The 12,699-nt window shown below is 46.9% G+C and overlaps 1 protein-coding gene across 2 annotated transcripts in view; it reads left to right on the forward strand.

The window, feature by feature from the left end:
- LOC134969610 (meckelin-like) overlaps window positions 1-12,699 on the forward strand; it is a 91,171-nt gene that overhangs the window by 4,750 nt on the left and 73,722 nt on the right. For both annotated transcript variants that reach the window (XM_063945680.1, XM_063945681.1), the window contains exons 2-8: window positions 1,038-1,120; window positions 3,672-3,753; window positions 3,902-3,977; window positions 4,906-4,963; window positions 5,048-5,080; window positions 11,729-11,791; window positions 12,368-12,559. In XM_063945680.1, coding sequence (XP_063801750.1) covers window positions 1,038-1,120; window positions 3,672-3,753; window positions 3,902-3,977; window positions 4,906-4,963; window positions 5,048-5,080; window positions 11,729-11,791; window positions 12,368-12,559 — 587 coding nt within the window. The remainder of the gene's footprint in view (window positions 1-1,037; window positions 1,121-3,671; window positions 3,754-3,901; window positions 3,978-4,905; window positions 4,964-5,047; window positions 5,081-11,728; window positions 11,792-12,367; window positions 12,560-12,699) is intronic.

Here is a 12,699-nt window from a genome sequence, read left to right on the forward strand (position 1 = left end):
TGGATCCGTCGCACTGGGTAAGTAGCTGCAGGGCTGGTCTTGTTTTGAGTGAAACTTTTTTTGCATAGCAGGGCTGCACAAGCGATGGCAGCCTTGCTATGCTAAAAAACACTCCCCCATAGGCGACGTCTAGTTGATCGCACGAGCAGCAAAAAGTTGCTACGTGCGATCAACTCAGAATGACCCCCATAGGAGGTCATTCCGAGTTGCTCGCTAGCAGTTTTTAGCAGCCGTGCAAATGCTATGCCGCCTCCCACTGGGAGTGTATTTTAGCTTAGCAGTAGTACGAACGAAAGGATCGCAGAGCGGTGGCATAATTTTTTTGTGCAGTTTTAGAGTAGCTCAATACCTACTCAGCGCTTGCGATCACTTCAGACCATTCAGTTCCGGATTTGACGTCACAAACACGCCCTGCGTTTTTCCTGGCACGCCTGCGTTTTTTCGAACACTCCCTGAAAACGGACTGTTGACACCCAGAAACGCCCACTTTATTTCAATCATTCTGCGGCGGACATTGCGACTGAAAAGCATAGCTAGACCTTGTGTTAAACTACATCGGCCGCTGTGAAAGTACGTCGCGCGTGCGCATTGCGCCGCATGCGCAGAAGTGCCATTTTTTAACATCATCGCTGCACAGCGAACATTTTCAGCTAGCGATCAACTCGGAATGACCCCACAGTTAGATATGAATCCTCATGTTGCTGTACAGGGTTTGATAACCCCTGTTGAATTTCAAGCTGCTCATTTTTTGCCATACAAGATGCCCAATGAAGGACTTTAGACATGTTTAGCCTTTTTTTCACGACTAAACCCTGATTGTTTGGGTGCGACATGCGTGTGTGCCGAAACAGCAATTGAACAGTGACAATTCTTTGGGTGTCCTGTTTAGACGGGAAAATTAGATGTCCAAAACAATTGAATTGCCGCCATTGTGTCTTAAAGTCTTTTATTTAGTAATGTGGTCTGTAGATGATGTCTATCATAGTGATTGTGTTGCCAAGGGATGTTCTACGTAACTGTCTTCATTCTGCTTCCAGGCCTGAGATGTACGTGTCCTGCTGGCTCTGCTATAGTAGGCAACCTGGGATCTCCGCAAGTAAACTGCAGTGCTTGTGCCATTGTAAGTATAGCGCGCACGTGTAATACGTAGCCAGCATTTCCTTGTGCACTTCTGACTGCGCAGCCCCCTCCGACTGCTGCACATAATGCTCCGACCTTGTACTCTGCTAGAGCGCCCCATCCATCCAGCTCCTCCCGTCATCCAGTGCTTTGGAGTTTCTATCATGGGTGTAATATGTGCAGTGCGCAAGGGCCTTCTCGGTCCAAGGGGGGGCTTACACTGCACCCATGGTGTTCTAATACTTACCTTTTTGGTATCCTGCGATGGGCGCTGCAGCCACAGTTGCCGCTGCAAAAATCACACCCAAAATGGCCACCGCACATGTACAAAATTTGCCTCCGGACCATGGCAGGCGCCATGTTTCCAGATATCTGCGCCTGTGCAGTAGACTCCGGCAAAATGCCGGAGCTTAAGGCGCCAAGGAGGGGGGTTGAGGGGGTCCACCTGGAGTCTGCACACGGGCCCCTTTCACTCTTAAAACCCCCCTGATCCAGTGCAGACCTTTGTAACCCTGCAGAGGCCATAATATGGACTCACAAAGTCATGCCCTTCACCAGGAGACAGGGTGCCATTGCACAAAAGTCCTATAATTCCATCTCTGGCTACAATACACAATACTCCGCCTTATCTTAGAGTGAGTACAATAATACATTTGTTAAACCTTAAAGGGCAATTATCGTTAAATTTAAAATTTTTGTAAAAAATGTATACAATTGAATATAACTCGGCATAATTAAAAGTTAGTGCATATCTTATTTGCAGTCTCAATATTATATTTCAATTGTTGATTGTTACTGCTACGTGTATGTGCAGGAAGATGTGGACTGTTATACCATTGCCTTTTTTGGCTTGTTCTCATTTGTCTTTCCCGTAACTCATTTGCAGATACCTCAATAATATATATATATATATATATATATATATATATATACACAAATGCGGTTCAATCCGGCACTCAGTATATTATGGTCTCCTTATATGCTCGCTCTGGTGCCCTCCCTGGGTTAGCAACCCTATTATAGTAGGCAAGAAGGATGGGCGGCACTCTCCAGACTTTAAAGTTTAATATGGATTAAAGGACATTATTTGAAACTTTAAAGTCTGGAGAGTGCCGCCCATCCTTCTTGCCTACTATATATATATATATATATATATATATATATATATATCCAGTGTCGGCACTCCCTCCTAATACCGATAGTGCCCAGGTGCCTCCAAATAGGTCCAGGAACCTCATACAAAACTCGATACAATGGTGGCACTCATGATGGGACTTGATAGTGCAAAACAACTGCTCAGGACACAGCGGTCACAGGGGCTGAATCAGTTTAGCGCCTGTGACCGCTGTGTCCTGAGTTGTTATTTTGCACTACCAAGTCCCGTGAGTGCCACCATTGTATCAAGATGTGTGTGTGTGTGTGTGTGTGTGTGTGTGTGTGTGTGTGTGTGTGTGTGTGTGTGTGTATAAATATTATATATATATATATATATATATATATATATATATATATATATATATATATATTTATTTATTTATTACACTTTTGGAGATAATATTGTTCATTTTATTATACACAGCACTGGGTAAGGTTGGGGCCCACTGGGGGAATCCCTAATATCATTTACAGTGTGTGAAAGCAGATGTATGGTGAGATCTTTGACACTTACAAGAACTAAACATAGACGGTAGATGCAACAGTGACGTCTTCAGGTACCTGCGGTGGGTTATACTATAACACTAAAGGGGCTTTTGCACACTAATCAGATATAATTACACCTGCATTGCGTTCATGCACCCATACCCCTGGTTAAATAGACATAGGGCCTAATTCAAGGTTGATTGCAAATCAACATTTTCCTCTAATGGGTAAAACCATGTGCACAGTAGTTGGGGCAGATATAACACGTGCAGAGAGAGTTAGATTTGGGTGGGGAGTGTTCAAACAGAAATCTAAATTGCAGTGTAAAAATAAAGCAGCCGGTATTTACCCTGCACAGAAACACTATAACCCACCCAAATCTAACTCGCTCTGCACATGTTATATCTACCCCCCCCCCCCACCCCACCTCCGCGATGCAAATGGTTTTGCCCATTAGAGAAAAATTTTGTTTTGCAAACAACCCTGAATTAGGCCCATATTCCTCATCAGCACTCACTTGCGCAGTCCCTACAGCGGGCGTTTAGCATCCCGATGGACGGGATGTCAGCAGTCATGTGATTGACGCCTGAATCCTGACACCACTCCGGAGAACGGTGTGGGAACACTGACAACCAACATCCTGAAGGTAAGTATCGGGATCTCTGTTAGGGCCAAGGCACTGGTGAGTTAGGCACTGCGGGTGGGGTGGGTGGGGGAGGGTTAAGCCCTAGTCACGTGGCTGCCATTATCCTGACGAGCGGTATTTCATTCTGAACCTGTCCCTGCCTCAGGGTAGGTGGTTTTGTGTTACATCTAATTAATTACTATAACACCCTTTCAGCATCACAACCTGCTCGTGTACTGTAATTAAGTTATATGGATATTACATTCTCTCTTCCTTTACCCGGCAGAATACAAAAGTGTCTCTAGACCAAAGGACCTGTCTAACCTGTGTCAACAGCATATGTGATTGTGCCAGCAGCGCAGCTGCAGGTAAGACGTCCACACAGATGGGAAATTCCAGCTGATATCTCCCAGACACCGGCACCCACCGGACAAGACCGGGGATTGTGTATTAGGAAGACAGAATCATTATAAATTATTTATTTAGATTTTTGTTTTATTGTTTGTTTTCTTTTAGAGCAAAACTTTATAAACAAAACAGTGCAATGCGTCTCGTGTTCCGGAGGTACAACGCCGAATGTTGCTGGAGACCAGTAAGTACTGTAGCAATGTCAACTATTGGTATCCCCCAGATACCAAAAGATGAGTTGGGGCGTGGCACTCCCTGGACTGGTGGGGCTGGGCTGGGCTGCTTTGGGGTAGCACACTGTAACATTTAATTTAGCACTTTATTTATCACTTTCATATGATTTTCTACTAATTTCACTTTTTTAATGACGCCTTTCATGTGTTTCTTCTTTTGTATATAGCTGTAGCTTCTTAATTTTCACTTAAACTTTTCCTTACACTGGTGTGCTGCCCTGGGGTGTCTGGACCTTGTCGGTTTGTGGTGTGTTGCGCCCTGAACTTAGACTTAATGTTAGGTACCCCCAGTACTCAGAGATGCCTTGAAGCGGCCTGGGGGCTTCCCATACCTTTGCAAATGTGTGCAACTGAGATCTCTGAAATTTCTACTACCATGTAGTTATGAAATCCTGTTGCTGATGTCATCCAGTGTGCTGGGGGATACCAATGTTTCTTGTTCAGAATAACGCCTCCCTTTCATGCACCTGGATGACATTACTAATTGGATAAGAGCAGTTTCCAAACTTCTTGTTGCAATGTCAACCATCTAAGGGAACTTGCCCTTATGATAAAGTTAAGCCTTAGGATATAAATGTGCAGGATTACCATGAAATTCCACGCCAATTTGGACATTACCATACCATTAGCTTTTGCAATGGTAAATCACTCTCCCTTCCATGTGGCCCGAGAGTTACACTTTGAGATCCAATGATGGATCTTGGGAGCTCAATATACTGCAGTTGCTTAGGGACAGCAATATGCGCAAGTCAGTCATTGGCTGAACAGATTTATATTCATCCAAATAACCAGCTGATTCCAGTCTTATTTTCTGTTGTCATTTGAACGTTTGGGGCACACACACATAGGGCTCTCAGCATTATTCTGTCTATCTTTCAGGTGTGTGCTGTGTCAGCCAACCTATAGCAGCACCTGCACCTGTCCTGCAGCTAATGAGGTAAGGAAATGATCAGGTAATGTCACCGGTTGTACATTCTATACATAGTCAGCACCTTCTAACTGTGCATTTATGTTTCTGTAGGCTGGAGGTCTCTGTCTGCCGGACGCTAAACAGGTAAGGTCTTGCACGGATTTACTGTTATGTTTACGGATAGTGACGATTATGCATAATATGACATTTGTGCACAGCTTGTAGCTGCCTGAACGACAATCATCGGAGACACTTTACAAAGTAAAAATATTACATCAGTTGTAATAACAAGATCAAGATTTCCTTGTACCAGTGGCCCTGTAAAAGAATTTGTGCTGTGCTTGAATTAGCATGTAGATCACCTGCGACACCATCGGCTGGCTGCACCACCCATGAGGTCGCACAAACTAGCCGCAGCAGTAGTTACCAAGCGGCCAAGAAATCTGGCCTCATCCCTCCAACACAGCGGGGGGGCGACACACCTTCATTTCGAGAAATGGAGGTCGTTCCCGCCCACAAGCGGGATCAGTATGAATCATTATCCCGACAACAATTGACCGACGGTCAAGGTAAAAATCCCAACCAGGTCAAAATACCGACATTTAAAATATCGACATGGTCAAAATACCGACATTTAAAATGTTGACAGGTCAAACAGTCGACAAGAGTTTTTCATTGTTTTGTGGTGTGTATGTCGACATAGGTCGACATAGACACTGTATAAGTGTACCGCGTCCCCTTGCATGGCTCGCACTTTGGGCACAGTTCATCGTTGCGCTCGGCACACTATTATGTTCCCCCTCCAGGTCCACTGGGATGGTAACGTATGAACAAGTCGGTTTCAATGAAAAAAATTATGAAAAACTCATGTCGACTTTTTGACCTGTCGACATTTTAAGTGTTGATATTATGACCTTGGTATTTTAAATGTCGCGATTTTGACCTTGTCAGGATTTTGACCGTCGGGATTTTGATTGTAGGTAAATTGACCGCATCTCCCCCAAACGGCATCAGACTGTCGCTGACAGTCTAATGCTGGCTTGCGTCCGCCGTTGCAGACCTGTACTGCAATAATAAGGCCCAATATAAGATGTACGGCGCTGCAGACTTCTTCTGGCATCTTATAAATTAAATGTAATAATAATATAAATATTGATGTGAGGACAGTCTCTTGGGTAAGTACTTCAATAACTGTGCAAATTATTATTTCTCGGACGTCCTAGTGGATGCTGGGAACTCCGTAAGGACCATGGGGAATAGCGGCTCCGCAGGAGACTGGGCACAAAAGTAAAGCTTTAGGACTACCTGGTGTGCACTGGCTCCTCCCCCTATGACCCTCCTCCAAGCCTCAGTTAGATTTTTGTGCCCGAACGAGAAGGGTGCACACTAGGGGCTCTCCTGAGCTGCTTAGTGAAAAGTTTAGTTTTAGGTTTTTTCTTTTCAGTGAGACCTGCTGGCAACAGGCTCACTGCATCGAGGGACTAAGGGGAGAAGAAGCGAACTCACCTGCGTGCAGAGTGGATTGGGCTTCTTAGGCTACTGGACACCATTAGCTCCAGAGGGATCGAACACAGGCCCAGCCATGGAGTCCGGTCCCAGAGCCGCGCCGCCGGCCCCCTTACAGAGCCAGAAGCAAGAAGAGGTCCGGAAAATCGGCGGCAGAAGACATCCTGTCTTCACCAAGGTAGCGCACAGCACTGCAGCTGTGCGCCATTGCTCCTCAGCACACTTCACACTTCGGTCACTGAGGGTGCAGGGCGCTAGGGGGGGGCGCCCTGAGCAGCAATAAAAACACCTTGGCTGGCGAAAATACATCACATATAGCCCCCAGGGCTATATGGATGAATTTTAACCCCTGCCAGATTACACTAAAAAACGGGAGAAAAGGCCGCCGAGAAAGGGGCGGAGCCTATCTCCTCAGCACACTGGCGCCATTTTCCCTCACAGCTCCGTTGGAGGGAAGCTCCATGGCTCTCCCCTGCAGTCACTACACTACAGAAAGGGTTAAAAAAGAGAGGGGGGCACTAATTAGGCGCAGTATAAACAATACAGCAGCTATAAGGGGAAAAACACTTATATAAGGTTATCCCTGTATATATATATATATATATATATATATATAGCGCTCTGGTGTGTGCTGGCAAACTCTCCCTCTGTCTCCCCAAAGGGCTAGTGGGGTCCTGTCCTCTATCAGAGCATTCCCTGTGTGTGTGCTGTGTGTCGGTACGTTTGTGTCGACATGTATGAGGAGGAAAATGATGTGGAGGCGGAGCAAATTGCCTGTAATAGGGATGTCACCCCCTAGGGGGTCGACACCTGAGTGGATGAACTGCTGGAAGGAATTACATGACAGTGTCAGCTCTTTACAAAAGACAGTGATTGACATGAGACAGCCGGCTACTCAGCTTGTGCCTGTCCAGACGTCTCATAGGCCGTCAGGGGCTCTAAAGCGCCCGTTACCTCAGATGGCAAATACAGACGCCGACACGGATACTGACTCCAGTGTCGACGGTGAAGAGACAAATATGACTTCCAGTAGGGCCACACGTTACATGATTGAGGCAATGGAAAATGTTTTACACATTTCTGATAATACGAGTACCACCAATAGGGGTATTATGTTCAGTGAGGAAAAACTACCTGTAGTTTTCCTGAATCTGAGAAATTAAATGAGGTGTGTGATGATGCGTGGGTCTCCCCCGATAAAAAAAAAACCTGATAATTTCTAAAAAGTTATTGGCATATATCCTTTCCCGCCAGAGGTTAGGGTGCGTTGGGAAACGCCCCCTAGGGGGGATAAAGCGCTCACACGCTTGTCAAAACAAGGGCTCTACCCTCTCCTGAGAATGGCCGCCCTTAAGGATCCTGCTGATAGAAAGCAGGAGGGTATCCTAAAATGTATTTACACACATACTGGTGTTATACTGCGACCAGCAATCGCCTCAGCCTGGATGTGCAGTGCTGGGTTGGCGTGGTCGGATTCCCTGACTGAAAATATTGATACCCTAGATAGGGACAGTATATTTTTGCCTGTAGAGCATTTAAAAGATACATTTCTATATATGGGTGATGCACAGCGGGATATTTGCCGACTGGCATCAAGAGTAAGTGCGCTGTCCATTTCTGCCAGAAGAGGGTTATGGACACGACAGTGGTCAGGTGATGTGGATTCCAAATGGCATATGGAAGTATTGCCTTATAAAGGGGAGGAGTTATTTGGGGTCGGTCTTTCAGACCTGGTGGCCACGGCAACAGCTGGGAAATCCACGTTTTTACCCCAGGTCGCCTCTCAACATAAGAAGACGCCGTATTATCAGGCGCAGTCCTTTCGTTCCCATAAGGGCACGTGGGCAAAAGGTTCCTCATTTCTGCCCCGTGACAGAGGGAGAGGGAAACGGCTGCAGAAATCAGCCAGTTCCCAGGAACAGAAGCCCTCTCCCGCCTCTGCCAAGCCCTCAGCATGACGCTGGGGCTTTACAAGCAGACAGGGAGGCAGTGTTGGAAGCCATTCACAAGCTGTATTCCCAGCAGGTGATAATTAAGGTACCCCTCCTGCAACAGGGAAAGGGGTATTACTCCACACTGTGGTGGTACCGAAGCCGGACGGCTCGGTGAGACCGATTTTAAATCTAAAATCTTTGAACACTTACATACAGAGGTTCAAATTCAAGAGAAGGGGACTACATGGTGTCTCTGGACATCAAGGATGCTTACCTTCATGTCCAAATTTACCCTTCTCACCAAGGGTACCTCAGGTTTGTGGTACAGAACTGTCACTATCAGTTTCAGACGCTGCCGTTTGGATGGTCCACGGCACCCCGGGTCTTTACCAAGGTAATGGCCGAAATGATGATACTCATTCGAAGGAAGGGAGTTTTAGTTATCCCTTACTTGGACGATCTCCTGATAAGGGTAAGATCCTGGGAACAGTTGGAGGTCGGTGTAGCACTATCTCAGGTAGTGTTGCGACAGCACGATTGGATTCTCAATATTCCAAAATCGCAGCTGGTTCCGACGACTCGTCTTCTGTTCCTAGGGATGATTCTGGACACAGTTCAGAAAAAGGTGTTTCTCCCGGAGGAGAGAGCCAGGGAGTTATCCGAGCTAGTCAGGAACCTCCTAAAACCGAGCCAAGTCTCAGTGCATCAATGCACAAGGGTTCTGGGAAAAATGGTAGCTTCCTACGAAGCAAAGCCATTCGGCAGATTCCACGCAAGAACTTTCCAGTGGGACCTGCTGGACAAATGGTCCGGGTCGCATCTTAAGATGCATCAGCGGATAACCCGGTCACCAAGGACAAGGGTGTCCCTCCTGTGGTGGTTGCAGAGTGCTCATCTTCTAGAGGGCCGCAGAGTCGGCATTCAGGACTGGGTCCTGGTGACCACGGATGCCAGCCTGCGAGGCTGGGGAGCAGTCACACAGGGAAAAAATTTCCAGGGCTTATGGTCAAGCCTGGAGACATCATTTCACATAAATATCCTGGAGCTAAGGGCCATTTACAATGCTCTCAGCTTAGCAAGACCTCTGCTTCAAGGTCAGCCGGTGTTGATCCAGTCGGACAACATCACGGCAGTCACCCATGTAAACAGACAGGGTGGCACAAGAAGCAGTCAATGGCAGAAGCTGCAAGGATTCTTCGCTGGGCGGAAAATCATGGGATAGCACTGTCAGCAGTATTCATTCCGGGAGTGGACAACTGGGAAGCAGACTTCCTCAGCAGGCACGGCCTCCACCCGGGAGAGTGGGGACTTCACCCAGAAGTCTTCCACATGATTGTAAACCATTGGGAAAAACCAAAGGTGGACATGATGGCGTCCCGCCTAAACAAAAAATTGGACAGGTATTGCGCCAGGTCAAGGGACCCTCAGGCAATAGCTGTGGACGCTCTGGTAACACCGTGGGTGTACCAGTCAGTGTATGTGTTCCCTCCTCTTCCTCTCATACCAAAAGTACTAAGAATTATAAGACGGAGGGGAGTAAGAACTATACTCGTGGCTCCGGATTGGCCAAGAAGGACTTGGTACCCGGAACTTCAAGAGATGCTCACGGAGGACCCGTGGCCTCTACCTCTAAGAAGGGACCTGCTCCAGCAAGGACCCTGTCTATTCCGAGACTTACCACGGCTGCGTTTAACGGCAGGGCGGTTGAACGCCGGATCCTGAAGGAAAAAGGCATTCCGGATGAAGTCATCCCTACCCTGATCAAGCCAGGAAGGATGTAACCGCAAAGCATTATCACCGCATTTGGCGAAAATATGTTGCGGGGTGCGAGGCCAGTAAGGCCCCGATGGAGGAATTTTCAACTAGGTCGATTCCTGCACTTCCTGAAAACAGGAGTGTCTATGTGCCTAAAATTGGGGTCCATTAAGGTTCAAATTTCGGCCCTGTCAATTTTCTTCCAGAAAGAACTAACTTCAGTTCCTGAAGTTCAGACGTTTTGTAAAAGGGGTACTGCATATACAGCCTACTTTTGTGCCTCCAGTGGCACCTTGGGATCTCAATGTAGTTTTGGGGTTCCTAAAGTCACATTGGTTTGAACCACTTGAGTCTGTGGAGTTAAAATATCTCACATGGAAAGTGGTCATGTTGTTGGCCCTGGCCTCGGCCAGGCGCGTGTCAGAATTGGGGGCTTTATCCTGTAAAGGCCCTTATCTGATCTTCCAGACAGGGCGGAATTGAGGACTCATCCTCAATTTCTCCCTAAGGTGTTTTCAGCGTTTCACGTGAACCAGCCTATTGTGGTACCTGCGGCTACTAGGGACTTGGAGGACTCCAAGTTGCTGGACGTAGTCAGGGCCCTGAAAATATATGTTTCCAGGACGGCTGGAGTCAGAAAATCTGACTCGCTGTTTATCCTGTATGCACCCAACAAGCTGGGTGCTCCTGCTTCTAAGCAGACTATTGCTCGTTGGATTTGTAGCACAATTCAGCTTGCACATTCTGTGGCAGGCCTGCCACAGCCAAAATCTGTAAAAGCCCATTCCACACGGAAAGGGGCTCATCTTGGGCGGCTGCCCGAGGGGTCTCGGCTTTACAACTTTGCCGAGCAGCTACTTGGTCAGGGGCAAACACGTTTGCTAAATTCTACAAATTTGATACCCTGGCTGAGGAGGACCTGGAGTTCTCTCATTCGGTGCTGCAGAGTCATCCGCACTCTCCCGCCCGTTTGGGAGCTTTGGTATAATCCCCATGGTCCTTACGGAGTTCCCAGCATCCACTAGGACGTCAGAGAAAATAAGAATTTACTTACCGATAATTCTATTTCTCATAGTCCGTAGTGGATGCTGGGCGCCCATCCCAAGTGCGGATTGTCTGCAATACTTGTACATAGTTATTGTTACAAAAATCGGGTTATTGTGGTTGTGAGCCATCTTTCCAGAGGCTCCTCTGTTATCATGCTGTTAACTGGATTCAGATCACAGGTTGTACGGTGTGATCGGTGTGGCTGGTATGAGTCTTACCCGGGATTCATAAATCCTTCCTTATTGTGTACGCTCGTCCGGGCACAGTATCCTAACTGAGGCTTGGAGGAGGGTCATAGGGGGAGGAGCCAGTGCACACCAGGTAGTCCTAAAGCTTTACTTTTGTGCCCAGTCTCCTGCGGAGCCGCTATTCCCCATGGTCCTTACGGAGTTCCCAGCATCCACTACGGACTATGAGAAATAGAATTATCGGTAAGTAAATTCTTATTATATGTGAAGTAAGATGTGTAAAATAAACTGTACATACTTAGAAATCGGTCTAATTTCCTCCTATTTCATACATTGTAACCTGTAGTGTGTTTGCCCCACAGGAATTCCCATCACTGACGTTCTGGGAGTCTCTGTACCTGTTTTCCAGCTTTGATGTGTGTTCGGTAAGGAACGGGGACAGGATAATATTATGGCAGGGGGATATTTTGACATCAACAATGGGACTTTGTTATCTTAGTAAAGATTGCAGTGTCGGATCTCTGACTGTGACAGTTTGTCGCTCTCTTTATTTCTGCATTACAAGTCCGAGGACGGCCGCCCCAGCGTACGGTGACTCTCCTCAGATTTGCATTTAAAGATTCTGTTCTGAAATAAATATGGGATAGGTGCAGAGTTCTGTAATATACGCCATATCGGTAAAAATGAACATGGTATCTGTTCAGTTGACTTCTGCACCGGTGGCCGGATCTATCGCCATCCTTACAGCCACAAGTCTGTGAAAGTCAAAGCGTTATTTATTGGTTCATGACAAGGAATGAAAAAAACAACAACTTTTGACGCTTTAAATCTTGAGGCTAGGGCGAGATTCAGTTGTTTTCTCACCGGCAGCCAGTAAGATGGCGCCCAAATCTCCGGACTCTCGACACTTGCTACAAATTGCCGGCTGTTACACTGAGTGTTTTATACGGACTACTGGTACTAACCAGCTCCGCGATAATGTGTTTCCTTTATGTGCCCAGGTTTACAGCAATGCGACTGCCTGCCAAGTCCTCACTAACATGGTCATTATGAACGTCTTCTCCAGCACCAGCACAGCCTATAGCCTCTATGTCAAAGTCAGTAATCCATTGCTCCCGCAGCTGATATATAGCACTTCAAGTCAGCTGGGGTCAACAGCCCCATCTGGTCTGTCATACCAGAAGAATGCTCAGGTATGTTAGTTACTTATATTGGGCTGAGTGAGTCCCATTTCCGAGACCTGTACAGTCACTAGATAAGTCGTATGGTTAGCCACACCTGCCCTCTGCCTATAGATCACCATAGTAGTAGGGCCACTTTTCCGGTGCACGCA

Source organism: Pseudophryne corroboree, chromosome 11 (genome assembly GCF_028390025.1).
Source record: "Pseudophryne corroboree isolate aPseCor3 chromosome 11, aPseCor3.hap2, whole genome shotgun sequence".
Classification (NCBI taxonomy): domain Eukaryota; kingdom Metazoa; phylum Chordata; class Amphibia; order Anura; family Myobatrachidae; genus Pseudophryne; species Pseudophryne corroboree.